This window comes from Diachasma alloeum, unplaced genomic scaffold, assembly GCF_001412515.2.
Source record: "Diachasma alloeum isolate Michigan unplaced genomic scaffold, Dall2.0 Dall_scaffold_00338, whole genome shotgun sequence".
NCBI classification, from domain to species: domain Eukaryota; kingdom Metazoa; phylum Arthropoda; class Insecta; order Hymenoptera; family Braconidae; genus Diachasma; species Diachasma alloeum.
This window is the reverse complement of record NW_021680477.1, coordinates 268,831-296,320: the sequence shown is the minus strand read 5'-3', so window position 1 is coordinate 296,320 and position 27,490 is coordinate 268,831. Positions and strand designations below refer to the sequence as shown.

At 36.4% G+C, this 27,490-nt stretch overlaps 1 protein-coding gene across 1 annotated transcript in view; it reads right to left on the bottom strand.

The window, feature by feature from the left end:
- Positions 1–18,934: 18,934 nt before the first annotated feature.
- LOC107040520 (zinc finger protein with KRAB and SCAN domains 1) overlaps positions 18,935–27,490 on the bottom strand; it is a 30,830-nt gene continuing 22,274 nt past the window's right edge. The window contains exon 6 of the mRNA XM_015260639.1: positions 18,935–19,519. Within this exon, the coding sequence (XP_015116125.1) occupies positions 19,347–19,519 (173 nt within the window). The 3' untranslated portion in view covers positions 18,935–19,346. The remainder of the gene's footprint in view (positions 19,520–27,490) is intronic.

Genomic DNA, 27,490 nt, shown 5'->3' with positions numbered 1-27,490 from the left:
AATTTTCAATATTCTGAACTTGAATTCAATTTCAGCAGGGAGAGCCAAATTTGTAATATTTAATTACCGTTAAATATTGTAGCCATTAATTAGTTAACACCACTCTTAATTTTTTTGAATACTTGAGTATCATCAATCTGAATATTCAAATTTTTAACTATTTTATCAATCAATAATTGCGGTAGGCAGATTGATGATTATTTGTGTAATCGAAAATCCCCCTTTAAGAAGTTTGAATTATTCACTTAGAGGTAAATTTACAGTTTCGTATTAAAAAATTTTAAATACATCATTATTCGAAAAAAATCAGATTATTAATATTATATTATTTCAAAAATTAGATCAACATATTTTAAACCTTCATTAATGTAAGGGTTAGATTCTTGTAATGTGGCAGAAATTTAAAATTGAACTAATTTATAAACATTTAATACACTGTTGGAAATTTTCTGAAATTTAGGTAACGTGCGTTTGAATTTTTAATATTCTGAACTTGAATTCAATTTCAGCAGGGAGAGCCAAATTTGTAATATTTAATTACCATTAAATATTGTAGCCATTAATTAGTTAACACCACTCTTAATTTTTTTGAATACTTGAGTATCATCAATCTGAATATTCAAATTTTTAATTATTTTATCAATCAATAATTGAGGTAGACAGATTGATGATTATTTGTGTAATCGAAAATCCCCCTTTAAGAAGTTTGAATGATTCACTTAGAGGTAAATTTACAGTTTCGTATTAAAAAATTTTAAATACATCATTATTCGAAAAAAATCAGATTATTAATATTATATTATTTTAAAAATTAGATCAACATATTTTAAACCTTCATTAATGTAAGGGTTAGATTCTTGTAATATGGAAGAAACTGAAAATTGATGGGGATCCCTGAATTTCAGACTAAATTGCTCGTGGAATTCCTGACTCATTTTGGAAATCCAATAAAATTAAGTAATTCATTACGAATGATCATTGAATATTCAGAACATTGACTGATTTATCAATAATAAGATCAATGAAAGTTCCACATAAATTATTCGTCGTTAAAAATTTCAACATTCTTTACTCGAAATTCCAAGAGTAATTTTCTAACAGTGTAATCCTTCAGTTGAAGTGAATGAATTCATTAAAACTGAAATATTTTCATTGACGACAAGTGTAGTTTCCCAATGTTATTTATCAATATTAATGTTTTATCATTCCATAATAAAGCCAATTGAATCTTGTGCACTTGCACTCACGAACCGGCCACCCATCTTCATTTTAACAAGATATTTCCGTATGTTATATACGGGTATATGCTGCGCTACAACTACACTGTGACGACATTACTGGGACTGAGGGGACTCAGAACGAGTGAGAAACAACAGAGCGAGTGAGAGAGTGAGAGAGAGATATTAAGCCCCGGTTGTCGATGTCAGTACTAAATGAACCATCAGGGTCGCCATAAATTCTCAGTGGACTATCAGATGCACACGCCCGCGGACCTGCGCGCCTGTCCCGGATATAACGAGGGACCACCGCCCAGGGTAAATGGATACTTCAGTATGAAATTGTCCCGGGCTGATCTCCTACCGGCGTCCATTCTCACCGAGGGGCTACTCCTCGATAGAGTGACACCATCACTGTAAATGATGTCTATTTCGCGGGACTGCGGTTTCTGGGGATTTCGGAAAGATTGAATTTTCATTACCTGAAGTATAAACGCAACAGGATTTCGTGATTGCGCTGTTAAAAATTTTTAACTGAAATTTCCAGAATTTTTTTGGAAATTTTTAGCATGTTTAAGTTCCACGGGAATTCCAAGGAATTTCGGCATTGGAAATTCGGAATTTTGGGGAGAAATTCATGAGAACTGTAAATTTTAGTTCAATTATTCCCTGAGAATTGATGGGAAAGCGGAAAATTCAGGGTAATTTGGCACTGAATATTCATGTTTTCATTGAACATTCGAGTAAATTGAAGAATTCTCGTCTTCATGCTTCTTAAAACTTTTGAATTTTATTGAATTTTCAGTGAAATCTGAGTGCAGTCTTCCAGTGATTTCGAAACGATTGATTTTCAATGATCTGAAGTATAAACGCAACAGGATTTCGTGACTGCGCTGTTAAATATTTTTAACTGAAATTTCCAGAATTTTTTCGGAAATTTTTATCATGTTTAAGTTCCACGGGAATTCCAAGGAATTTCGGCATTGGAAATTCGGAATTTTGGGGAGAAATTCATGAGAACTGTAAATTTTAGTTTAATTATTCCCTGAGAATTGATGGGAAAGCGGAAAATTCAGGGTAATTTGGCACTGAATATTCATGTTTTCATTGAAACATTCGAGTAAATTGAAGAATTCTCGTCTTCATGCTTCTTAAAATTTTTGAATTTTATTGAATTTTCAGTGAAATCTGAGTGCAGTCTTCCAGTGATTTCGAAACGATTGATTTTCAATGATCTGAAGTATAAACGCAACAGGATTTCGTGACTGCGCTGTTAAATATTTTTAACTGAAATTTCCAGAATTTTTTCGGAAATTTTTATCATGTTTAAGTTCCACGGGAATTCCAAGGAATTTCGGCATTGGAAATTCGCAATTTTGGGGAAAAATCCATGAGAACTGTAAATTTTAGTTCGATTATTCCCTGAGAATTGATGGGAAAGCGGAAAATTACGATGAAAATATTCTTGAATTTTCAATTTCAAAATTCAAGGTAATTTGGCACTGAATATTCATGTTTTCATTGAACATTCGAGTAAATTGAAGAATTCTCGTCTTCATGCTTCTTAAAATTTTTGAATTTTATTGAATTTTCAGTGAAATCTGAGTGCAGTCTTCCAGTGATTTCGAAACGATTGATTTTCAATGATCTGAAGTATAAACGCAACAGGATTTCGTGACTGCGCTGTTAAATATTTTTAGCTGAAATTTCCAGTACTTTTCGGAAATTTTTATTATATTTAAGTTCGACGGAAATTTCAAGGAATTTCGGCATTGGAAATTCGGAATTTTGGGGAAAAATCCATGAGAACTGTAAATTTTAGTTCAATTATTCCCTGAAAATTAATATGAAACCGGAAAATTCCGAAAAAAACCGAAAAAATTCCGGAAAAAATTCCGGAAAAACCGAAAAAAATTCACACAAACCCTTTGAGCTGATTAAAATCCATTTCTTCGCTCCTAATAATTGACAATTCATTATCACATTTCCCCAGAAATAATTCCTAACAAATTCCAACTACCCGGTAGTCCATAAACCCAGATATTATAGGCGCCTGTCGGTGATGAGGCAGAAATTTGCGTTACAATATTACCCGGAGGTTGTCCGCATGTGCGTTCCGCGTCCCGAGATGAAAAGATGTTATGGATTTTCGCACGGTGAGCTTTAAACATCTCACACTTACTCCTCTCTAATCACAGTTAAAAATGTTTATGCTTTCACCGTACGCAAAATCATCAAATAGATAAGTAATTACCATGATTACGTTTTATATCTGCTAGCCCATCAATAATCCGTGCGAGAATCGTTAGGAAATAGTAGGCGTGTGAGGTGTTTCTCCGGTTTTAAGTCATCATAAATAAATTTTATATTTATTATAACCCATCAAAGACACAATTTTTTCAACATCGTGTGCAGTCCACTCGATATTAGAGGCGAATTGATGGGATAAAAATACTTATTCCCACGTTTTTGTTTCTAATCTGTTCGGGGGAAAAGTGATTGGCCGGTTTGAGCGCAACCTGGAAGCATTTTGTGATTTACAGGGGCTTAAAAACGCGCCTTTTAAACAGCTCAAGGGGAGATTTTTCACCTGGCACATGCGTGGAACACCACTTTTTCCCGTCACCCCGCGGCTGATCATCTGGACTGTATGAGCTTCGCACGGGCATATGTAAGCAGATCCAGACAGAATATGATCGTAAAAGAGGGGATTGTATACGAGGAGAGATCGTGCCCGCCAGTCCCATGTACTATTTTTTGAATCGTTAAAAATACCGTGCGTGCAGAGACTTCGCTATTTTTTTTGGCAATTCTCTAGTCCATTCGCCTATTGTTCACAATTTTTTGAGGAAGGGGTTTTCAGTTTGGCTGGAATTGGAGAGTTTTCAATTTTTTTTTGTGAATTCTCTAGTCCATTCTCGCGATGTTTGATATTTTTGAATGAAATGGTTTTCAATTTTGGGGAGAATTGGAGAGTTCTCTAATTTTTTGGTAATTCTCCATTCAATTCGTAAATTGTTCAACATTTTTGGATGACATTCCGGGTATAATTGAAGGAATTTTTATCGAGTGACAGGTCTACGGAAATGTCAAGATTGCGTAATTGAAAATTCACTATTTGATGAATAAATTAATGGGAATGACTGTAAATTTTATCTCAATTATTCCGTGGAAATTCCAGAAGGTATATTTGAATTTTTTAATTGAAAAATTGGAAATGAAAAATGTTTTTCAATTTCGTCTAGAATTTTCGGTAGACGTGTTGGAAATTGTTATCACATTTTAGTGTCATTAAAACTTCAAGAAATTTTATGGATAAATCGATGGAAACTGTAAGTTTCAGTTTAATTATTTCACGACAATCGATAAAAACCAGGAAAACTTCGGTGAATATATTCGTGAATTTTCAATAAATTGTTTCAATAAATGACTTTTTCATTAGGACTTCAAATACGTTTAAGAATTATCGAGTTAATGCAACGAAAAAAATTTGAAATGTTCGTTGAAATCTCAAATTTCATGATTTTTTCGCCCCTAAATGGCATACAATGTCACTCTTCTAAAAACTACTAGTCGACTGTCCATGAAATTTCAATTTTTTTCAAGCACTATCCATTCTACTCTCCGTGCAGAATGCCACGAGGAACTCAATAAACGACTCCATCTCGATAAGCGCCTCATTTCCCATCACTCACCCGAACATGTGGAATTCATATGATCAATCCCCTGTGCACAAACACCCGGAGAAGGGCGACGAGGGAGACAGAGGGCTTGCGGGAGAGGGTAAAGCAATTAACGTTGACGTGGTCGTGAGTTTTATGGCGTCCAAGGTTGTGCTACAAATTAAATTGCACAATGCCCCGACGCAAGAATGAGTTCACTGGCACGAGAGCGTTACTGGATTTGTTGTGTATATTCTTTTACCTCTATGGACACTCCGCGGGGTCTAGAAAGGCATCGGGTAGGCCAGTGAGAATTGGATTTGTTGGATTACCGCCGGGCGGGGCACATTCGCGTGGCAATCGAGGCTCTTTTCCCCATTATTTCCACTGACTCCCGAAAATCTTTTCTAAAAAAATGTCCCGAACGAGTGGAGGAACTAAGACGGTTCATGAAGCCCGCCTAACAAAAGAGAATTGAATACCATTCTATGAAACATGAATAAACGAATCATAATTGTCCAAATCATTTGGGTCAGAGGAGAATAGAATAATTCTACTTTCTTAATATTGCGTTTACTGAGGTTTTCTTCGAACAAAGTTGATCAGAATTAATAGCTAGAATTATGGGATTGTCCCACATTTTTGACGTTAAGGATAGGAGAATCTGAATGCAATATAGTGAGAATGATGATCGATTTTTTCACTTTGAACAAATAATATTAATATCCAAATACAAAATTTCTGATATGAATAAAAAGAAGCTGTGACTCAATATTCCAAATGAAGTTCTAATATATAGGGGAGGGTGGGGCAAAACGGCCCCCCTTCAATTGTCAATAACTTGTGAATGACATTGTGAAAATTCCCAGTTTCAACTTCATTTTGAAGATAATTTTTCATTCTTCAAAACGAGCTCTAACTCATCCCAATCGGATTATTGAATCGGAAAATATTGACGATTGAAGGGGGGCCGTTTTGCCCCATCCTCCCCTAATTTGGTGCTGAAAACACGAGATGACAATATTCTAAGCACGGAATTATATTGATGGGATGAACAACAGATTAATTGAATTACCGTGTGAACTAATTAAAAATTGATAACAGTGTGGGCACGCACTTTTACGAGAGTATCAACAAACATTGAAATTCAGAAATTCACACTCTAAAGTGTGTTCTAGAAGGAATTGAATTGTAATTATGATTAAAATCTTATTCAGGGAGCGTAGGAATTAGAACATGAGCAAATCATTTATTGTAATATGAAAATTTAACAGCTGATAAATTGGGACATGTGATTCTCATCGGTCGTATTGCTTTTTGCAATGAGAATTGATTATAAACAATTAATTGAAAACGGAAATATCGAAACTGACGAGCTGAAATAAAAATTCGATAATAATGTTTAGATTAATAGATAAATATAAGAGATAAATATTTAGATTCTACTTTCACCTTCGAGAGGTTTAATAATATATTCACCTGAATTTTTCTGATCTCAGTCAATTTTCATGGAATAATTGAACTGATATTCAGTTTCCATTGATTTTCGTATGAAATTAGGAATTTTCAATGACGAAATTCCGGAAGTTCCAGTGGAGCTGTCAAAATTTTTTACCAATTTCTATTATTCTAATCACTAATTGATGATATTGATGACCCATTGATCAATTCGTTCGTAAATAGGGATCGAGGAGATCGAGACCGGTATGAAACGCACTACAATTTCTCCATTTTCTTTCCATTTTCCATAAATGCCGACAGGCACGTGTGCAACATCCCATGGATGGAGTCGACCCAGCGAATGGAAAATTGTCGTAAAATAATGATATTTACGCTGAGACCGACAAAATTCAGGTTGTAAATACGAGAATAGTGGGGAAAGTCCAATCGGTCGGGCACTAAATCAGTACGAAAACTCAGTGTCGTGACGTATTAGGGGATTTATTGCTGTTGACCTTTCTTGTTCATACTTTCTTACATGGCAGTCGGTGGAAATCTTAATTCGCCTTAAGCTGGCTCAGGTACATCGTATCTTTGGAATTAATTCGAGAAACGTAACGGTGAGTCCTTCTTCGTGTCGCATTTATATTCGACGCAGTATAATCGAACTGACTGATTCAATCATTGATGCGATTAATTGGAGAATTTTTACGATTATTGAGAGGCCTCGGGAATTGATGAAAAAAGGCTGAAATGCGGGGAAAATTTTGCGCCATTAATTCTTACTCAAAAGGAGGTGAAACAAGCTGAACGAATGTGAAGAATTTGTTCCTCCTCTAGGAACCGGATGAAACGAGTTGACGGTGATTTAAAGAGCATAAATAATTTTGAGAATTCTTCAAAAATATGAGGTGATCGACAAGTGCGGGCGCCGCCATCTTGTTTGGATACCCCCTCTCTCGTGGAAGTGGATCTACAAATGGCGGCGCCCTCACCTCGTGTTTTTAAACAGTTATTGAAATTATTTATCTTCTTCAGATCATCTCCAACTTATTTCATTCAGTTTATATAAATTGAATGAATAAAATAAAATGAATTAATGAAAAAATATTTAATTCTTTTTAAATATTATTTTGATTCTGGAGCCTCCAAACATGGCGGCGCCACCACCATATTTTTAAACATTTCTTGAAATTATTAATCCTCTTCAGATTACTCTCAACTCAATCCGGTTTCTACAAAGTGAACAAATTTTTCAAGCAATCTTTCAGATTCTTCCAGTCCTCTTCAGCTCAGAATTTATGTCGCAAGATTTTCTCCGCATTTCACCAGTTTTTGCACTCCCAGCTAATAATTACGGGTGATAATTATTAATCATCCTCCCATAAATAAAAGTATCGAGAAAGGAGCAGAATTTATGCCTTAAATGACAGGAAAAATACCCCGTGATCCGATAAAATGTGAATTCCACTGGATTAAACACGAAAAAAAAAACAATTTAATTGCTCTTAAATATAATTTTAATTTTGAGGATAATCTCTTTCGTGCTTGATACGTTGGGTGCCGTCATCTTGATTGGACAACCCTTCCCTCTGCTGGACGAGGCTGTAAACATGGCGGCGCCCCCACCTCGTATTTTTAAACATTTCTTAAAATTATTTATCCTCTTCATATCACTGTCACTTCACTCAATCCGGTTTCAACAAAGTGAACAAATTTTCCAAGCAATCTTGAAGATCCTTCCATTCCTCTTTGGCTGAGAATTCACATCGCAAGATTTTCTCCACATTTTTCACCATTTTTTTTTCTCCCAGCCAATAATAACGGGCGATAATTATTAATCATCCTCCCATAATTAAAAATATCAAGAAAGTAACAAAATTTATATCTCAAATGACACGAAAAATACCTCGTGATCCGATAAAATGTGAATTCCACTGGATTAAAAACGAAAAAAAAATTTTAATTCCTCTTAATTATGATTTTCATTCCGAGGATAATCTTTTTCGTGTTTGATTGATATGGACGCCGCCATCTTCCTGCACCCCCTCCGAACATGGCAGCGTCCCCACCTCATACTTTTAAACATTTCTTTAAATTATTTATCCTCTTCACATCACTGTCACCTCACTCAATCCGGTTTCACCAAAGTGAACAAATTTTCCAAGCAATCTTCAAGATCCTTTCATTCCTCTTTGGCTGAGAATTCGTATCGGGAAGTTTTCTCCGCATGTCTCCAGTTTTTAACTCCCAGCCAATAGTAACGGGTGATAATTATTAATCATCCTCCCATAATTAAAAATATCAAGAAAGTAACAAAATTTATATCTCAAATGACACGAAAAATACCCCGTGATCCGATAAAATGTGAATTCCACTGGATTAAAAACGAAAAAAAATTTAATTCCTCTTAAATATGATTTTCATTCCGAGGATAATCTCCTACGGGATTCCTCGATCCATTAAAATCATTTTACACCCAGCGAATGCGTTTTTGTCGTGGCGCGTTAATTTACATAAGATAACGCGCCCGATGTTAATGCAACAAGGTAGAGTCAAGGTAGGAGTGGCAAAAGGGGGTGAAGAAAGGTTCGGAGGATCAACCCGTATCGTAAAGATCGAACGTACCGATATTCCATGGGCAACTCTCATATGACCTGCACCAGAGGCAACAGTAAAAGAGGCCAAAGAGAACTGCGGCAAAAACGTGTACGCCCTCACTCCTCACACAGTTCAAGTGCATCTTGTACATTTTTTTCTCTCATTCCTTCTCCTCTGGCTTTAATTTTTCGTTTTTCTTCAGGGGGAGAAGTTCTTTTCCAGCGTTTATTGCCAGGGACGATAGGGATAGGAGATTACAAACTTGATGACACCGTAAAAGCGCCTTGTTCTGAGTCCTTTCCTCGTGGGCTGGCTCGTGTCAGGCCGCTGGCGTTCTAGCTCTATTGGAATCGTGATTACTCTAGTCTCTCCCTTCGATGTACGGCTATAGCGTCGGCTTTAGAGCATGTTGTAAAGTCATTCCTCGGAGGAATTCCCTATTACTTTTTTTTATGGGTCAGAATGGCCGAAGGGTTTTTGAAGTCATGTAAACAATAGTTGGTTCGGGGTTTGGGGGATTGTTGCGTGGATTTTATTTTATTGCAAGTGTTGGGGGTCAGCGATTGAGTAAATGTTCATGTTTTTATCGAATATTCAAGTAAGTTGAGGAATTATCGTTCTCCCGCTGCTCTCAATTTCAGAATTCTATTAAATTACGATGGAATTTCACATTTCATTATTAAATGTGCAATTCCAAGGGTTTTGTCATTGAGACCGCCCAATTTCACGAAAACATCAATGGAAACTTTGAATTTTAGTTTAGCCATTCCATAAAAATGGAAATGTATGACAAAAATTCAATTACGAATATTTTTTAATTTTCAATTACTTGAAAACTCACGTTTTTTAGTAGTAAATATTCATGTTTTTATTGGAAATTCAAGTAGATTGTTGAATTTTCGTATTCCTCCTTCTCAAAAATTCGGAATTTCATTAAATTTCATCTGACATTTGAAATTTCATCATCAAATATACAATTCCATGAAATCTTATCGTAAAAACTTCGCCATTTCATGAAAAAATCGATGAAACCTTTGAAAGTCAGTTCAATTATTCTATAAAAATCAAAGTATATCACAAAATTCATTTACAGAAATTTTCAAATTTTGAAGTAGTTGAAAATTTATAATTTTGGAGTAGATATTCATCTTTCTATCGAAAATTCAAATATGTTGTTGAATTCTCTTGTTCCTCCTGCTCAAAAATTCGGAATTGTATTAAACGTCGATGAAATTTGAAATTTTCTAATTAAATATGCAATTCCAAGGAATCTAGTCTTTAAAATCAGTTTAAAGTCAGTTCACTCATTCCCCAAAAACGAAAATATCCCAAAAATTCACTCGCATATATTTCCAGACATTGAATGACTCAAAAATGACTAATTTTAGCACTAAATATTCACATCTCTATAAAAAAATCAAGTAAGTCATAGACCCCCGTCTTCCCCCTTTAAAAAATTCTGAGCCCCTCAAATTTTCCCCAAAGACAGGACCCCATAATACCCCTCATACCCCACCACCTCAAACAATGCCCGCTCTTCGCAAGAATCGATCACTCGAACCGTTCTCTCAACAGAAAAAAATAATTTTCCGAGAAAGGTAAATACATGTGAGCGCACAAATTGCCCCCGAGGTTCTTTGTCCCGGGTACTGGAAGGCGTCATAAGTCAAGGGGAATGCAATTGGAAATATGTAGTGTACGTAACTGGTGTGTTCATTTTTCCTCCATTTGTCGGCCTCACAACACACTCTTATCGCAAATTCTTATCGCGAGTGCCACTGCCATTCGAGTAATATGAGTACCCCAGTGTGCTCAATGCTGACTGACTAATAAGTCCCCTCGACTTAGCCTCCCGCATTATTTTCACAATTCTCCATCCGCAGTAGACGAACTAGATGCATTGCTCCGGCATTTTTATCGAATCGAGTTTGATTAGTTTTCACGAGTGGTATGATTCAAAGTTTGTGAATAGTCATGTGTCCGATTCAGTTCACTTGTGGCACGCGTTTCCAACGGGTATAGCAATACCGGTCTCCCCGCGATAACCTCGTAATTCCCTTTTATGATATTTAATCGGTTTTCGCGTCCTCTCGTTGCTGTGTGCAACACACGCCTTTTACCCCGCCCTGTAGATTCCACTTGGCCACAGGACGTATCGGGACGGTCAATTTGTTATCCATTACCGAGTTATGCTGCTGTGTATTACGATTACCAACACCGATTAAATTGTTTTTAAATACTCGGAGGGGCACAGGCTCACGATTTATCGGTAATGATGATTTTCATGTCATTATTAGTGTCAACTAGTTCTGCATTTTATCGGGTTTATTTTATTATCTGCCGGTTGGGGGAATATTTTAGCGGTTATTTATCGATTCGTCGGTGGGAGTTAGTATCAATTAGTCCGTCGCGATGATTATGGGGTAATTCATTTTATTTACTCTTTATATGTTATTGGAAAATAGTGTTTTGATAATCTAAGTCGTCGAAGGGTGAAATAAATTGAATGCAGAAGTAATATAGTTTTTCAAAACTTTAATTTCTTTCATGACCCTGCCAAATACAGTAATAATAATTATAAAAATAATATTGTAGGAATAATAATAAAAATAATTCAAGTAATGATTGATGACTGTCGGCCTTCACTGGAAAGTAATAACAAATCTACCGATAGCCTCGGAAGTGCAGAAATTTTTTGCTGCAATTTTAAAGAATTATGTTTCCAAAAATGCACAATTTGATGAAAAAATCAATAAAAATTGAAAATTTCATTTCAAATTCGGACAAAGGATGAAATAAATTGAACACACAAGTAATATAGTTTTTCAAAACTTTAATTTCTTTCATGACCCTGCCAAATACAGTAATAATAATGATAAAAATAATATTGTAGTAATAATAATAAAAATAATTCAAGTAATGATTGATGATAGCGAGGGGGGGGGGATAATAAACAGTAGTCTAATAATGAAAAATGTTGAACAATCACCATCGTAACAATTGGCTCATTACAATAAGCTTACATCGATAAGTCGATCATGTAACCGAACATTTCTGCATCTGTGTAATTTTTTCAAATGCACAAGGTCATGTCACACATCACCAGAATGAAAATAAAACATCCCCACGACTCTCACCCGTCTATGTTACAAAGTTGTGCGTTCTCCCTCAAACACTCACAAATTTTCTCCTCCAACTGCATCGTAATGTATATAAATATATAATTTCGTGTGCAATATATAATTTACTATGCTCGTTTGATCCCCTCTGCCACGGGGAGCACTTCTCAATAAATAAATTATCTCCAATACGAAACGAAAGAACAAATAAGACATCGATATACAATAACGAGTGATAATGTGTTACAACCGCAGAATGTACAGTAAAATTACTCTCCTCAATCGACAAATCACCTCTTCCACAATTTATCAATCGAATTTCAACAACTACTGATGAACAGAGCCACACAACGCAGTTCATAATTATCGACTGTCGGGCCCCCACTGGAAAGTAATAACAAAGCCTAACGATAGTCTCGCAAGTGTAAAAATTCCTTAATAGATGTATAATGCCTTCATTTATACAGTGAATGTCTATGCGATATAATCTATCAATTCTCAATATATTATCATTGTTCTACGTTTATTGTGCCTATGCATTACAATAATTATCCTTAATAATTAATAGTTTGCAGCGGTGCGGAACTTGCATCATTAGTCTGAGACAAATTGAAATGTTTCACTCCACTCGTCATTTTTTTTCCCATAACAATTATTCGAGACTAATTATTTATTGTCGATGCGCGAGGAAAGGAATCACAGAAAATATCGGAAATTTTTGCCTGAATTTTCAGTGATTTTCTTCTCCGCGTTGAAAAGGATTATAAATAATGTTAATAATGAAATTGGAGCTGTTGCCCCTCATTGCAGATTTTCCTCATATACTTTTTTATCACAATTCATCGAGCGCACATCTTCAATCAGACAACAATTATAATGTGAGCTACGAGGCACAAGACTCGTCCGTCGGCCCGAAAAATACGAGAGAAATAAAACGTACGGATTAGAAATAAAAAAAGTACATTGAATCCTAATGAGCATTTCCCTTTCGCCTCAAACTGTACCACAGCACCGCACAGAGCGTATGTATAAATCCGTGCGAGATCCAAGAGATAATTACTGGCCCCCATTGGTTATCAGAGTGAAACTTACGGATTACGTAATTTATTCGTAGGCTCAGACGATATTCCGTTTTAGTGCGATTTATCTTATTTTCCCTATTACCTTAAGAAACTGTTTTTTTATCCAACATATACAGACTATTTACATGGGCTATATTTTTTGTCGTTTCTTTCCTAATAACTTGAGTTACTTATTCCCTAATGTTTTCACTTGTTGAAAATAAAACAGACGGAGGGGGTTGAGGGGGGGCCGCGGGGATGTTTCGAAATCTGTGGGGCCTGTCGTTCCGATGAGTTTACTACTTCAGTTTTAATGTGAAAAATGAGCAGAAATTTGGTTTTCGGTTTTTTATTGGTCAGACGGAGGGTTTGGGGGAATAAAATCTTCGAAGGTGTCCTCATGACGGAATTATCGACTGATTGACTCAAATTTTTGTTCATACGGGTGTAATATGCAAAAATAGCTAAATGAGGTTTTTTGACAATTTTAATTTTTTGAGTTTTTTGATTTTTTAAAAAATTGACTGAAGTGAAAAAATTGAAAAATTAGTGATTTTCAAGAACATCATGAATTATTGAAGTATTTATTTAGAATATAATAAGAAAAATCAGTAGCGATGAGGGAAAATGGTTTGTCGCTTTAGCCCTTAGCTGAGTTTTTCAGGAATATCTCAAAATATAATGGAGATAACGAAATTTTTGTAATGACCTTTTTTGTGGGGCGAATTAAGGGGTATAAAAAAGGTCTTAACAAAAATTTTGCTATTTCCTTTAGATTTCGAGATATTCGGGGAAAACTGGACGATTGTTAAAATCAACTTGAACCGATTTACCGCTTCGCTACTGAAATGATGACAGATATCTGAAAAAAATCGTACTTCAATGATTTGCTGTACACTGTAACAAAATTGGCTGAATTTTCAGCGGTAGGAAGACGAAAATTCCACCATTTAGATGAATTTTTAATTGAAAGTAAATATTCTGTGCCACATTCCCTAGTAATTTTCAGGGAATTCCTTTAAAATTCGTGGAATTCCATGAAAATTCAGAGCGATCTGGAATTTAAAGAGATTTCTCTAAATTATCCTCATTTTTCACTAATTTTTCCGGAATAATTGAACTGAAATTTACAGTTCACGCGAATTTTTCCATTAAATTATGAGTGTTTAATGAAAAAAATCCTAGATATTTCAGTGAACATGTTAAAAATGTTAGAAATTTTCAAGACCCTTACCGGAAACGTCAGTAGAAAATTTTTAACAGCGCAAATATTGAATTAGAAAAACTCCAAAAACTCAAAAAAAATATTCTCAACGAGTCTCATTTATTTATCTTTATGTATAAATCCTCTCTGTGTAAACAAAAATTTTTCAGAAGATTCCATCAATAAAAAAATAATTAAAACTTAACTTTTCCTTATTTTATTACATTAAAACTGAAGTTGTAAATGCATCAGTGCGATAAATAAAGGCCCCTGGGATTTTGAAATTTCCGTGGAGTCTCCCCTCAAGCAACATTTCCACAATTTCTGGGGTCTCTCGACGCGGTATAAACCGGCTGATAAAACTTAATCGCCCGTTCCTTTTTAGTCGTTGAGCCTGGCTGCAGGAAAAAGGGAAGGGCGTGTGCGTGCGCGCCTGTTTAATACCTGTCGGTCTGTTCTGTTCTGTTCTTACTGCTCTGTCATTTAATATGGGTTACTGGCCGCGTTTTCCGCGTTGACTCGCGATTTTTCGCGTTGACCGGGAGGCACGGGGTTATCGATTGCGTCGATTTTATTCGGTTGAATCGCTGGGGAATCGAAAATACGAGGGGACGGGCACCTCGACGAGGCGCCTCTACTGACCCTAGATATCCATTGTTGTGGTATTTTAGAAGGAAAGTGTTCCTAGTTTTCAGCGAAAATTTCTGAGGGCTAATTGTGGGATTTTTTTTACTCATTCTCAGTCGATCTGATGAATGCTGCTTTATTTTTCTTCATAATTCCTTCAAATTTTTCGGATGAAAAAACACATTTTCGATTATTTCCAGAAAATCTTGAGTTCTGAATTTTTAAATTTGGGCTTTTGGAGTTATAATTTTATCTGGATTTTTTTTTCAATATACCTTTGAAAAATGTAATTTTTCTTCAGTTTAGCTTATAATTTATTTGTTATTAAATAACGTAACAAATAAATGTTCTGATTCATCTCCATTGTTGTTAAATATGCAGAAGATTTCAAGGGATGTTGAAAAAATTAAATTAATTGGAATAATCAGCGAAACGTCGATAAATGTTGTTTTAATTTTTTTCCAAATTCCTTGAACTCTTCTGAATGGAGACATTAAAGTTCTAATTCCCAATTTGATTATGCCTGAATTATCTCATCTTTCCTATTATTTTGAGAAAATATCGAGTTCGCAATTTTAAAAAATTTGGATTTTTGAATCAAGAACATTTTTATTTTTAAATAAATGATTTTTAGTTCCATTTTTTTCAATACCTCTGAAAATTGTAATTATTTTTCAGACTAACATATAATTTATTTATTATTGAAAGTGTATCACTTGAAATCAAAATTCTAAAAATAAAAAAAAAACAATTTCAATTCTCAACTTTTTAATTTTTGAAATTTGAGAATTTTTTGATTTTGAAAGAAAAGTGAGGGTCATGAAGTTAAAAAAAAGGATAACCCTCGTGACCCTCAAGGAATCGACAAATCCTGTTCACAAAAATTTTTCACTTGAAATAATCACAAGTATTCGCCTTAATTCCATCGCCTCTCAGTAATTTAATTCCAAAAACTAGAAGTTTTCCTCTACCTCACCACCTGCCACCGACAATAAATTATATTACCGATAAAAATAAAACAAAGCAACCTCTTAACGGAATTCTACAACGAATTCACGAGCTAATGATCATTAATTGTCCCCCGAACCCACAATTTTTCCCTAATCTACATTTTAATTTAATTGACTGCGTAACCTCGATAAGTTGAGTGCCGGTTAACGTCTCTTAAGGCACTTGAAATGCTAATTTCCTTGGGTGGGGCCTTCAAAGAAAAACCGTTCACATTCAATAGTTTGTTCCTCCAGCCACTTCCTCACCCATTCAATGTATCACCCATCTACGGTTACGGAAAAATTCAATGGGACATTACCATGAGAAACGACCTATAATGCTCTGTCTTTGATTCTGCGCGAACCTAATTCTTCATCGTCCGCCGCACATTACTCACAGATTTTTTTTTTCGCTCCGGTCTAGTCGTTTTGAAACCGTTGACCTAGGGACGCGTGTGGTAGCGGAATGTCACGCGTCCTTGAGGGGAATGAAGGCGGTGAAAATCGATGGATGAGGTCAGAGGCCAAATTTACGAACGAAACGAGAAACATGTCAACAGTTGGTTGTTTTGGAATGCATCTTCACGTATTGGAATGTATTTTCATCGGTTTGGACGGATGTCAGGCCATTTTCCAACTCATCAAAACACCCTTGTGGTCCCTCGTAAGGCAATATCAATAAAAAAATTAGGCTAGCACCGAATTAAACCCTAGTCTGCAGTTGGTCACCTCCGCGGAGGCTCGCCGCTGCGGTATTTAGGCGCCAGCGTTGCCGAATTCACTCTACGCTGCCCGGACGCGGTTAGCGAGGCTCCGGCAACGTCGCGGAACGAGCGTAACGTCGCGCGATAGATCTTTTCACCCGGAGAGTCACTAGATTTTCGGACACTCGTTTCCCGTGTTAATTTCTTCGCTAGAAGTTGCGGACACTTCTACCGAATTTACATATAAATCATCATCTTGGAGATCTCAAATGTGTCTCATTTTAAATGTTAATATTTATCAGAATTTTTCATTATTTTTTGGTGATTTTTCAGTTTGATGAACGGAATAAATATTTTCCCAAGATTCCCAGAATGAAATGGTCTATTTCCCATTGCATCGGAGAAAATAAATCATTTGTTGGGAGTAATTTGTTTTCTTTAGGAATTTCGGTAATTATATTGTTCTGACAGTTCGTGATTTTTTTAGACACTTCGATTCAAAAGGTCAATTTTTTCCAGTTAATTAGTCAATGGCAATTTGAAAAAACGACGCGCTGGGACGTTTCCCTCATGAGGTGACGTATCTAGGGCTAATCTTTATGAAACATATAGGGGAGAGAAGTAAAAAAAATTCGGAAATGCGGGGGAAAAAGATGACTTAAAAAACTTGTTCCTCTCAGAGAAACCAGATGAAGTGCGTTAAATATCATTTTACGAAGATGAATAATTTTCAGAAATGTTTAAAAATGCGAGGTGAGGTCGCGGCCATCTTGAAAGTCCCGCGGAGGCACCCAAGCAAGATGGCGGCGCCGCCATCTTGTCAACCACCTCATACCTTTCAACATTTCTTAAAATTGTCCATTCTTTCCAGTTTTCCCCGCATTTCAATAGTTTTTTACTCCCGAGGCTTCTCAATCATCAATAACTCACGGTCCCCCGGGTAAAATTAACTTTTTAAAATTTTGAAGTCATATCTAGGCTTTAAAATGAGATTCAATTTGTCCCAATTGCCCCATTAAATCTGGAGACATCGATGATTAAAAATAACTTCTACAATTCCTTAAATTTTTCACTGCACAATTCCATATTCACAAAGTGCTGTAATAATTGATAATCGATAAGGCACTAGCAGTTCCCCATACTGGAAATATTTGTTCAACACGTACTGACGATCCACGTAACAACGATTAGAGAAGGCACTAGTTACATTATCTAACCAGGTGTAACATTTTAACAACGATTAATTCGTTTAATAATTTCGCGTGAATCAATCAGTTATTACAGTAAGAAAAAAAAATATGAAAGGAAAGAGGAACACTGGCTATTTACTGGCATCTCGTTGCGTCTTGTTGTCTCGAATAACCACCATTAAAACTTATTATATACTTCAGACATATTACTTGTGTATTGTCGTGCTTGACGAGAGAAAGTTCTCAGTGTTACCGCCTCGATTTACGTTTCTCTTTATCGCAGATTTTTTTCTCTATGTACATTTATGTGTATATCTAGATTTTTTTTTCGATGAGAACGGGGAGTAGAGCGTCGAAAATAATGAGCAGAAGCAGTTGAAGCATCCTCATTCAGGTTTTTTCGTATTCTTTCAAGCGTGATTACGAGCAATTCGATTTCATTTAGCATCGAGAGTAATTGTAGGATCGATTAATCATTCTGAAAGCGCATTTAGGCGGTTTTGAAGGTAAAAGTTGTCGAGCATTCTCCAGCGAATGATCTAGGGCAGTGTTGAATTGATTTTAATTTTTAACATTTCCTTTCGTCGTTTTGTTACGGAACGGTTAGTGTGAATGAGAGGATGGAGACAATTAAGAGATTCTTGGTCGTAATAATGGGTTTGCGCGCTTTTTACTTTGGCACCTTTCACGCAAATTTGATTAAAAGTTTAATCCCCGCAATTATTGTTGAGAGATTATTCATCCATTGCCTTAATTGGAGAGAATACTAATGCTCACCGTTAACGGCTCATTACACACTTTATTTTAATAAGAAATACCGCATTTCCTTAATACTTTCAGAATTTCGATAAATTCAGGGGTGAATTCAACAATGGAGTTTGTGATTGTCCTTCCACTAAACGCGAAATTCTTATTTTTCATTAGTTCAATTTTTAAAAAATGTCTCTGCTTGAAATCACTGATCAATTGATACCGATTGAATGTGACAATTAATGTACGCGATCACGATTTGTTTTATTTATTTAACTGAGCATGCTAAGTCCCAAGCTCCGGATAACGGAGAATACTAATGTTTTTTTTTCTCTTTAACAACAATTTTTATCGTACTTAATTGAAAACCTTAGAATTAAACATTTTACTGGCTCCATTTCATCTTATTCTCCGTAACATTAAGATTGATAAAATTGCTCTAGACTAGTTGAGCTGGCCTTACGTAAAAACCGCGTGAGAAAAAAAAATATAAATATGATTTTTAAATTAAATATGAATATAATCGAGTCGTAATTCAACAAGCTCGAGCAACTCCTCTAATCGTAAATAACCTACGCAAGCCCTAAAATCCTAGTGAACTTGAATCGATCCGTTTGAAAATTTGTCACCTATTAATCATCATAAATCCTCAATTTAATTGAGAGAAGAAAGAAAAAAAAATTGTTCTCAGGTCCCGAATGTAAAACGTCAACTCGTCCAGCATGAGCTCTCGTGATGTATTCAAAATGTACAATATACCCAGTGATGAAATGGTACATCGGTCAGTGCCTCTTCATATGCAGTGACAGATGATCACTCCTGGAGAATGATCTCTGGCACAAATGGCACTTGAATGGTTTTTGTCCCGTGTGTTTTCGATAATGCCGTGTGAGCTCGTCCGAGCGGGCGAATTTCCACGTGCAGCCCTCCCACGTGCACTGGTACGGCTTCTCACCTGCAACATGTAACCGAGATATTGTGTCAATAAATAAATCAAATAGCAGTCATCACCAGTGCACGCTAGACATTGAGAGACTATTTTAATTAAAATCCTATCGCACTGAATCTCTCACGATATTGTGACACGATATCCTATCTGGTAACGTTTAAATGTCGCTCGGTGCCCCGACGGTGGCCGGTTTTCACACCCAATTATTGCCCTCTACATCAGTCCTCACCATTTGCCCGTGTTACAGGGCAACCACACACTCTCATCAAACGTCACTTGGGGTCCAGTCTGTTAGATCACCGGTCTTATCAGTCTCGCTGGGCTTTTTCTTATAGACAGCTGTCCTCAACCACTGCCCATCAACCCTTTACCCTATTGTGTGCAACTGTGCACTCTTCCTTCGCTATATTTGTGCACCACTCGGATAATCCAATGTTGGTACTTCAGTGGCCGTCACATACAATCGGGGGATGATGCAATCCAATTCACTCTAACCTTTCAACGAACGAAGACAAAGTATCAATGTGGAAAATCACCTTGAATCCTGGTATACCTTCGATCCTATTACCTTCAGTAATAGCCTGATTCATCCGATTCAATGAAATACGTCGCAGGGCCAGATTTATGTCGTTGCGATTTTCACGCGATTTATTTCTAACGAAAGCATTGGAAATTGAGGAAAATGGCTCTAGTGGGATGATTATATTTCAGTAAATTAGTAACGAGTGAATAGTTTTTGGAGAGAGGTCGACAGACGCGCACCTACTGCGCTTTTTTTTGTGAAAAAAGAATTTAAGGGAGAGGAAATTTCAGTTTGAATCGGATTGAGGTGTTGAGAGATGGTTTTGAAAATAATTGCCGTTAAATGAGATTGATTTTTCAATTATTTAAACATTCAATAATATATTTACTTGAAAATTGTTTCATTTCTATTAATTTTCGTAGAATAATTAGAATGAAATTCAGGTTTCAGTGATTTTTACATCAAATTGTGAATTTTCAACGATGAAATTCCTTAAAATTTCCGTGGAACTGTCGCTTGATAAAAATTTCTAAGAAGTGTATCGGGATTATAAGTCAAATATTTTTTTAATGATAATAAAGTCGAAAAAAATATTTTCAAAATTATTAATTTTTGTGTGAAAATTTCAACATTAAATGTTGGAATTTAATAGAATTACAAATTTTTAAGCAGCAGGTACCCAATGACCCCTCGAATCATCCTAAATTGTCAATTAATTAAAAATTCATGAATTAAGTAACTCAAAATTTTCCTGATTTCTATTAATTTTCATGCAGCAGTTGAACTGGAATTTACAATTGTCGCTGATTTTTACATTAAATAGTGAATTTTTAATGAAAAAATTACTTGAAATTTTAGTGGAACGGTAACTCAATAAAAATCTAAGAAATCCACCAGAAATTTGAGCCGAAAACTAAACAAAAATTTCATCTACAGTTTATTATTTCAATCTGATTTACGGTAAAAGAATCCTGAAATTCTAAATTTCACAGGATTTTCAATTGATTAAAAATCGAAGAAAAAATTTCCTTGAAATTACCCTGATTTCCATTCATCTTTATGGGATCATTGAACTGAAATTCCATTTTCCACCGATTCTTTCATCAAATTATGAAATTAATGACAAAATTCCTTGAATTCCGGTAAAACTAACTCAATAAAAATTCACCAAATTTCGTCCCCTAGAAATTCCAGCCGAAAAATTTCACTCCACAGAGCACTCCACCGAAGAAATCCCTTTCATATTAACAATTTGCAGGATTCATAGTGAGCCGTACACACAGGATCACTTGTACACGAGACATTGTTATTACATAATGCGTGTTCCCGGGGAATCGGCAACTAATGACGGCCATAAGAAATCCGCAAACCGAGCCAAACACTATTTCGTAATCGGTGAGTAATTAGTCCATTTACGAGGCTCGGGGGCAATACCGGTCTATATGCATGGAGCCACGGAATATACATACACACATGGGTATTAATGGTAATACGAAAAGAAAAGTTGGGTGCCATGGGAGCTATCTTGTGTTGGCCATTGGTGGCTTCATGCGGATATATTGCCCTGGCAATGTTGGCCATTAATACAGCCGTTATTAATGCATTTTGATTCGATGGGATTTTTTTACGTTCCTCACAGACTGAACAACAAAAAATTCAATTACATTTTTTTTTGTTACCCGCACCAGAGAGCTGTGCTTATTGCGCCATGGATTAACGCTGTGTTACTACGCTGCTCTCATTAGTCTGGGTGAAACATGTTCGCAGGTTTTGGCCGTCGAATTAATCATATTTCTGGGGTATGCAGGAGATTTTATTCATGTGAACCAGTAGAATAGTTTATTCATTCCAGGGATGATTATTGAGGAGCACGGAGAGAAATTTTTTAGAAAAATTCTAGTGATACCAGGGGAAAAGAGGCGCAAAGTGACGGCTAGGAAAAAATTCCAGTGCCGGCACTAGAAATTTTATTGGGGAAAACGTGAATTTTGCCCCGTATTTCTGTGAAAATTTCACAGAAATCCCCTGAAATTTTACCAGAAATACCAAGAAATTTTACCCTAACAGCACTAGAATTTTTCACAGCCGATGGATTGTAATTTTCTCTCCGTGAGATAATGGAAATTCTCACTCATAAAAAAATTAATTTTAATTTAAAATAACGCATTTCCTTAATACTTCCAGAATTTCGATAAATTCAGGGGCGATTCAACAACGGGGTTTGTGATTGTCCTTCCACTAGCCGCGAAATTCCCATTTTTCATTTGTTCAATTTTTAAAAAATGTCTGCTTGAAATCACTGATCAATTGATACCGATTGAATGTGACAATTAATGTACGCGATCGCGATTGGTTTTATTTATTTAACTGAGCATGCTAAGTCCCAAGCTCCGGATAACGGAGAATACTAATGTTTTTTTTCTCTTTAACAACAATTTTTATCATACTCAATTGAAAGCCTTAGAATTGAACATTTTACTGGCTCCATTTCATCTTATTCTCCGTAACGTTAAGATTGATAAAATTGCTCTAGACTAGTTGAGCTGGCCTCACGCAAAAACCGCATGAGAAAAAAAAATATAAATATGATTTTTAAATTAAATATGAATATAATCGATTCGTAATTCAACAAGCTCGAGCAACTCCTCTAATCGTAAATAACCTCCGCAAGCCCTAAAATCCTAGTGAACTTGAATCGATCCGTTTGAAAATTTGTCACCTATTAATCATCATAAATCCTCAATTTAATTGAGAGAAGAAAGAAAAAAAAATTGTTCTCACGTCCCGAATGTAAATCGTCAACTCGTCCAGCACGAGCTCTCGTGATGTATTCAAAATGTACAATATGCCCAGTGATGAAATGGTACATCGGTCAGTGCCTCTTCATACGCAGTGACAGATGATCACTCCTGGAGAATGATCTCTGGCGCAAATGGCACTTGAAGGATTTTCGCCCCGTGTCATTTCGATAATGCCGTGGTTTATTTTAATTACCACGTCCCGTCCTCCCCGCTCGCCCCAGAATCCCACGCAAGCCGAAGGGCCCAGTCGTCCGCGCGTGATCACATCTCGTCTTATCCCCGCGATACAGCCTTCTTTAACCAACATCGCGGGTCAGCCCAGGGAAACCGTTGACCCCAACTGGAATGCGGCCCGCAGCGCGGGGGTGCATTGTTAATGCCTCCGCATCTCTACACCGCGACGAGGTGAAATGAAAGGGGGAGAAAAGAGTTCGCAAAAGGAAAGAATAAACGCGACATGAATTTCCCCGTCCATCAAGCATCACGCGATACGCGGCCCCACCGGGTTTATCCCCCTTTACGCCGGATAATTTCCAGGACAATTATTCCCAGATGAAAATTCATAACCCCATTGAGATAAGAATCACGAAGAGGTGTCGCGCATGCATCGGGGGGGAACTAACGAGGTATTAAGGTAAGTGTGAATCGACAGTTAAATGTAATTAAGAACGATTTGAAAATTCATGTGCGTTTTGCGACTGAAGGGGGTTTAATCCCCTGAGGATAACACCTGGGATAATGGGGCTGTCTCGATAAATTAGCAACAGACGAACTGTTTTTGTGCAGTGTACTTTTTTCAAACGAAAAAGAGAATTCAAGAGACAGGAAATTGAAATTAAAATCTGTTTGATTTATTGATGAGTGTATCGTTCGAAATAATTGCAATTTTATTGAAAAGTACGTGAAAAGTCAGATTTCATTGAGAATTTCATGGAATTCCAAATTTTTCAGCAGATGAAAATAATGGTTCTCTACTTTACTTGAATTTTCAATCAAAACGTGCATTTTCAATTAATTAAAGATTTAAGGATATGTTTAGATGAATTTTGTTAATTTTCTATTTATATTCATTGAATAATTGAAATGAAATGCACAGATTTCAGGGGTTTTTATATCAAAGTGCAAAATTTCAGGGACGAAATTCCCTGAAATAGTGGAATTATCACTCGATAAAATTTTATAAGAAGTGTGTCGGGAATGTCAGCCGAAATTTTTCAAAATAGCAACAAAGTCGAAAAAAAAATTCTGAAAATCATTCATTCGTGTCTGAAGGATGAATAAAGAATTCTAGTTTCCTTTAATCGAAAAAAATTTCAGAATTGAGTTCTGGGGTAACTAACGAGGCATTAACTCAAGTGTGTACAATTTCATTGTAAAATACATAAAAATATCAAATTTTACTAAACATTAATAGAATTTTAATTTTTTTATCAGCATCAAAATAATGATTTCCCAATTGAATTGATTCTTCAATCAAAACATGAATTTTTAATTAATTAAATATTCTAGAACATATTAACTCAAATTTTTTCTTATTTCTATTAATTTTGATGAAATAATTTGAATGAAATTCACAGTTTTCACTGATTTTTACCTCAAATTCTGAATTTTCAATTCGAAATAGCGGAAGCATTCTTAAGCCAGTAACAAACTCGAAAAAATTATTCTAAAAATCATTGATTCTTATCTGCAGAATAAATAAAGAATTACAATTCCCTTCAATCGAAAAAAAAAAAATCAGAATTGAGTTCTGGGGGACCTAACAAGGCATTAACTCAAGTGTGAATTGACAGTTAAAAATAATTAAGAACGATTTGAAAATTGATAATGTGTGTTTTGCGATTGAAGGGGGCTTAACCCCCCTGAGGATAACACCTGGGATAATAGGGCTATCTTGGCTAATGGATCGGTGGGGTGTCGCACGCTTGAGGCATTGGCAACGGTGTCCAACTGCGTGGTGCACGGGGTAATGATGTTTTATCGATCCACGGATCGTCGTAACTTGGGAAAAACTCGGGTTCGGGGGGGAGGATTTTATACACTATTTCACTGGCATTTTCTCTCGGAAAGGTACAACGATATAGGATAATGTCTGCGTGTGCAAGACTTGGGGTATAAGCGGCTCTAACAGTATATTACGGCTCGACTATCGTTTACTATCCCGAGGTAACCACTGGGCTATTTATCCTCCCTCTGCTGGGGCTAGGCGAGTGGCTGACTCTGTGGCGCTGGGGGACCACTTACGCGAGATTGTGGTAGGGCATTTTGGATATTATGATTTCAAGTGCTGAGTACACAGCGAGGGTGACTCCGAGAGGTGTGGCTGTGGCCTTTTGGTGGCGCACGGGATTATAGCACAACCGTGAAACTGTCCGGGGATTTATAACGCTCGGTTAATGGCCGAAGCGTGTTTCATGGGTTAAAAGCACGTGGATTATGGGCGTCGCCTTTTGGAGGGAGATGAAGGTTTTTTGGGTTTCCCATTGGGTGGGGGAAATGTCAATGGGGAGTGGAGAGCGAATATTCGTGGACGAATCGCGTGATGCAGTGGTTGATTGTTTCACTCATTTCAAGCTAATGTCGAAGATTTCTCGTCAATTTTTTTATTTTTTGCTTCCGAATGGAAGCGCTGTATTCGTCAAATCTAAAATTTCCATTTTTCTGTGTCAGGATGACTAATTTTGATCTCAGAAGTTGGAATATGCTGTTATTAGGTCATGTCCGTATGTATGTGAACTTTTTTGCCAATTTAGTTTTTCGACAATCATTCAAAAAATAATCATTCGAAAATAGTGGCCACCGCATTATTTCCTTTGAAATTATAGCCTTAGTAGGGGGCCAATCTTGGGCCGACATTGACCCAACCCTGGGCCGACATTGGGCCACCCCTGACCCGACATTGGCCCAACCCTGGCCCGACATTGGCCTGACAAAACAAATGCAGAACCTCTCATATTAAAAAATCTCATGAATTTTCCTGTGATACGCCCATAATTCCGCCGCGCAATAAAACAAAATACAAGAGTAGCGTAATTTACCGGTTACACCGAGAAAAACCCCCGCATACAAAAGAAACATCCACGGAATCGCGGTTTGCGTTGATTGACGTGCGACAGTTACGAGGAAAATGATAATTTCCTCCCCGACTTTGACCATAAACCGTAGAGAAGAATAAAGTTATTTTAATTGCAATATATTTTTACTCACACCTCCTGACGTCTTCACTGGCTCCCCTCCCCGACAGGCGGACGATTCTACACCCAAACCCACAGTGGAAAATACCGCAGATGAGGCAGCGAGAACTCTTGATTTATGGTAGTCGAGGGCATTGCGATTTATCCAATTACGCATTTCTACAGCGGCGCCACAATAATTCCCATTTTACCCACGCGCGATGGTAATCCCTCCGCATCAACAAAAAGTTCCGTCATTGTAAAACTTATTTGGGCCGATAGCGCCACACTGTTATAAAGTTGTGCAAGTGCCGTCAGCGTGGCATCATAGAACGTGGGAAATTCGACCCCTCAATGTTATAATTGCCAATGGGCCGGAATCTGCATCAGACTATGGCGATCCACTGTATCTTGTGTAGACTGGGATCACGAACCTCATAGAGCCGTGGCAAAAAGTCAATTTCCTTCAGCCATTTACGCGAATGCCGACACTGATGCTATTTCTCTTCGTACATCGTACGTCAAGAGCCAAGGCCAAAGGGGCCGTGAAATCGTGCGCAAGTGCCCCCCATTGTCCACGTAATTAACTCCTTTTTCGTTTTAAATTATGTAATTAAGTATTTTCAGCTAGTTGTGGAGTAGAATGGAGGAGGTTTTTTTTGTCGTTTAGAGTAATAGATTTTGTGCTGATGCCGTGTGACGGAAAAATATTTTATTCGGTCGTCAACGCTTTGCGGATATTTAAATAGTCGAAAGTAAACCAGTTGGCATGAATAGATGTCGAAATTAAATTTGACATTCGGATTTCTGTATTCATTCAACCGAATGAATGGATGGGCGCATAAAATTATTTTTATTGAGATGTTTCTCAATAAAAAATAAGACCTTACGGGGAATATCAATTATTTATTCTTGAGATACATTTACTTGAATCAAATAAAACAGTCCTCGGCGTCAAGTCACATGTATTCACCACAAAAATGGAAAAGTTCTATTTTTTTTAACCTAATATAATCTCCAGTCGAGAAATTTTCTACTTTCATGAATTGATAAAAAATTCGTAGCTAGGAGATGATTACATTGAGGAATGAATTGAATGTTGTTTTCTCGAATGAAGCCGATGTTTAAATTGAGCTTTCCGTACATCACATTGAACGAAATTTGTGATATCCAAATTTGTGTTGAATTGCCGTAATCTGTGATTCTGTTATTGTAAACTAATGCGATTTTTTTAGTCAAGAAATATAAACTTCTTTCAACTCAACGACATCTTACTACAATCTCAAAGCTTTTTCCGCGTAACAATATTCATCCTGATTCGACATACGAAATGCTCACTTCAATTATAATTTACTTGGAACAACGTATGATCGTGTTGATTGAGATAACAACGTATTTAGTCATGAGAATAATTTTGATTTTTGAGTAAACCAACGAATTTCTGGAGTTGGCAAACTTTTGGCTAGAAAGAAATCAAATA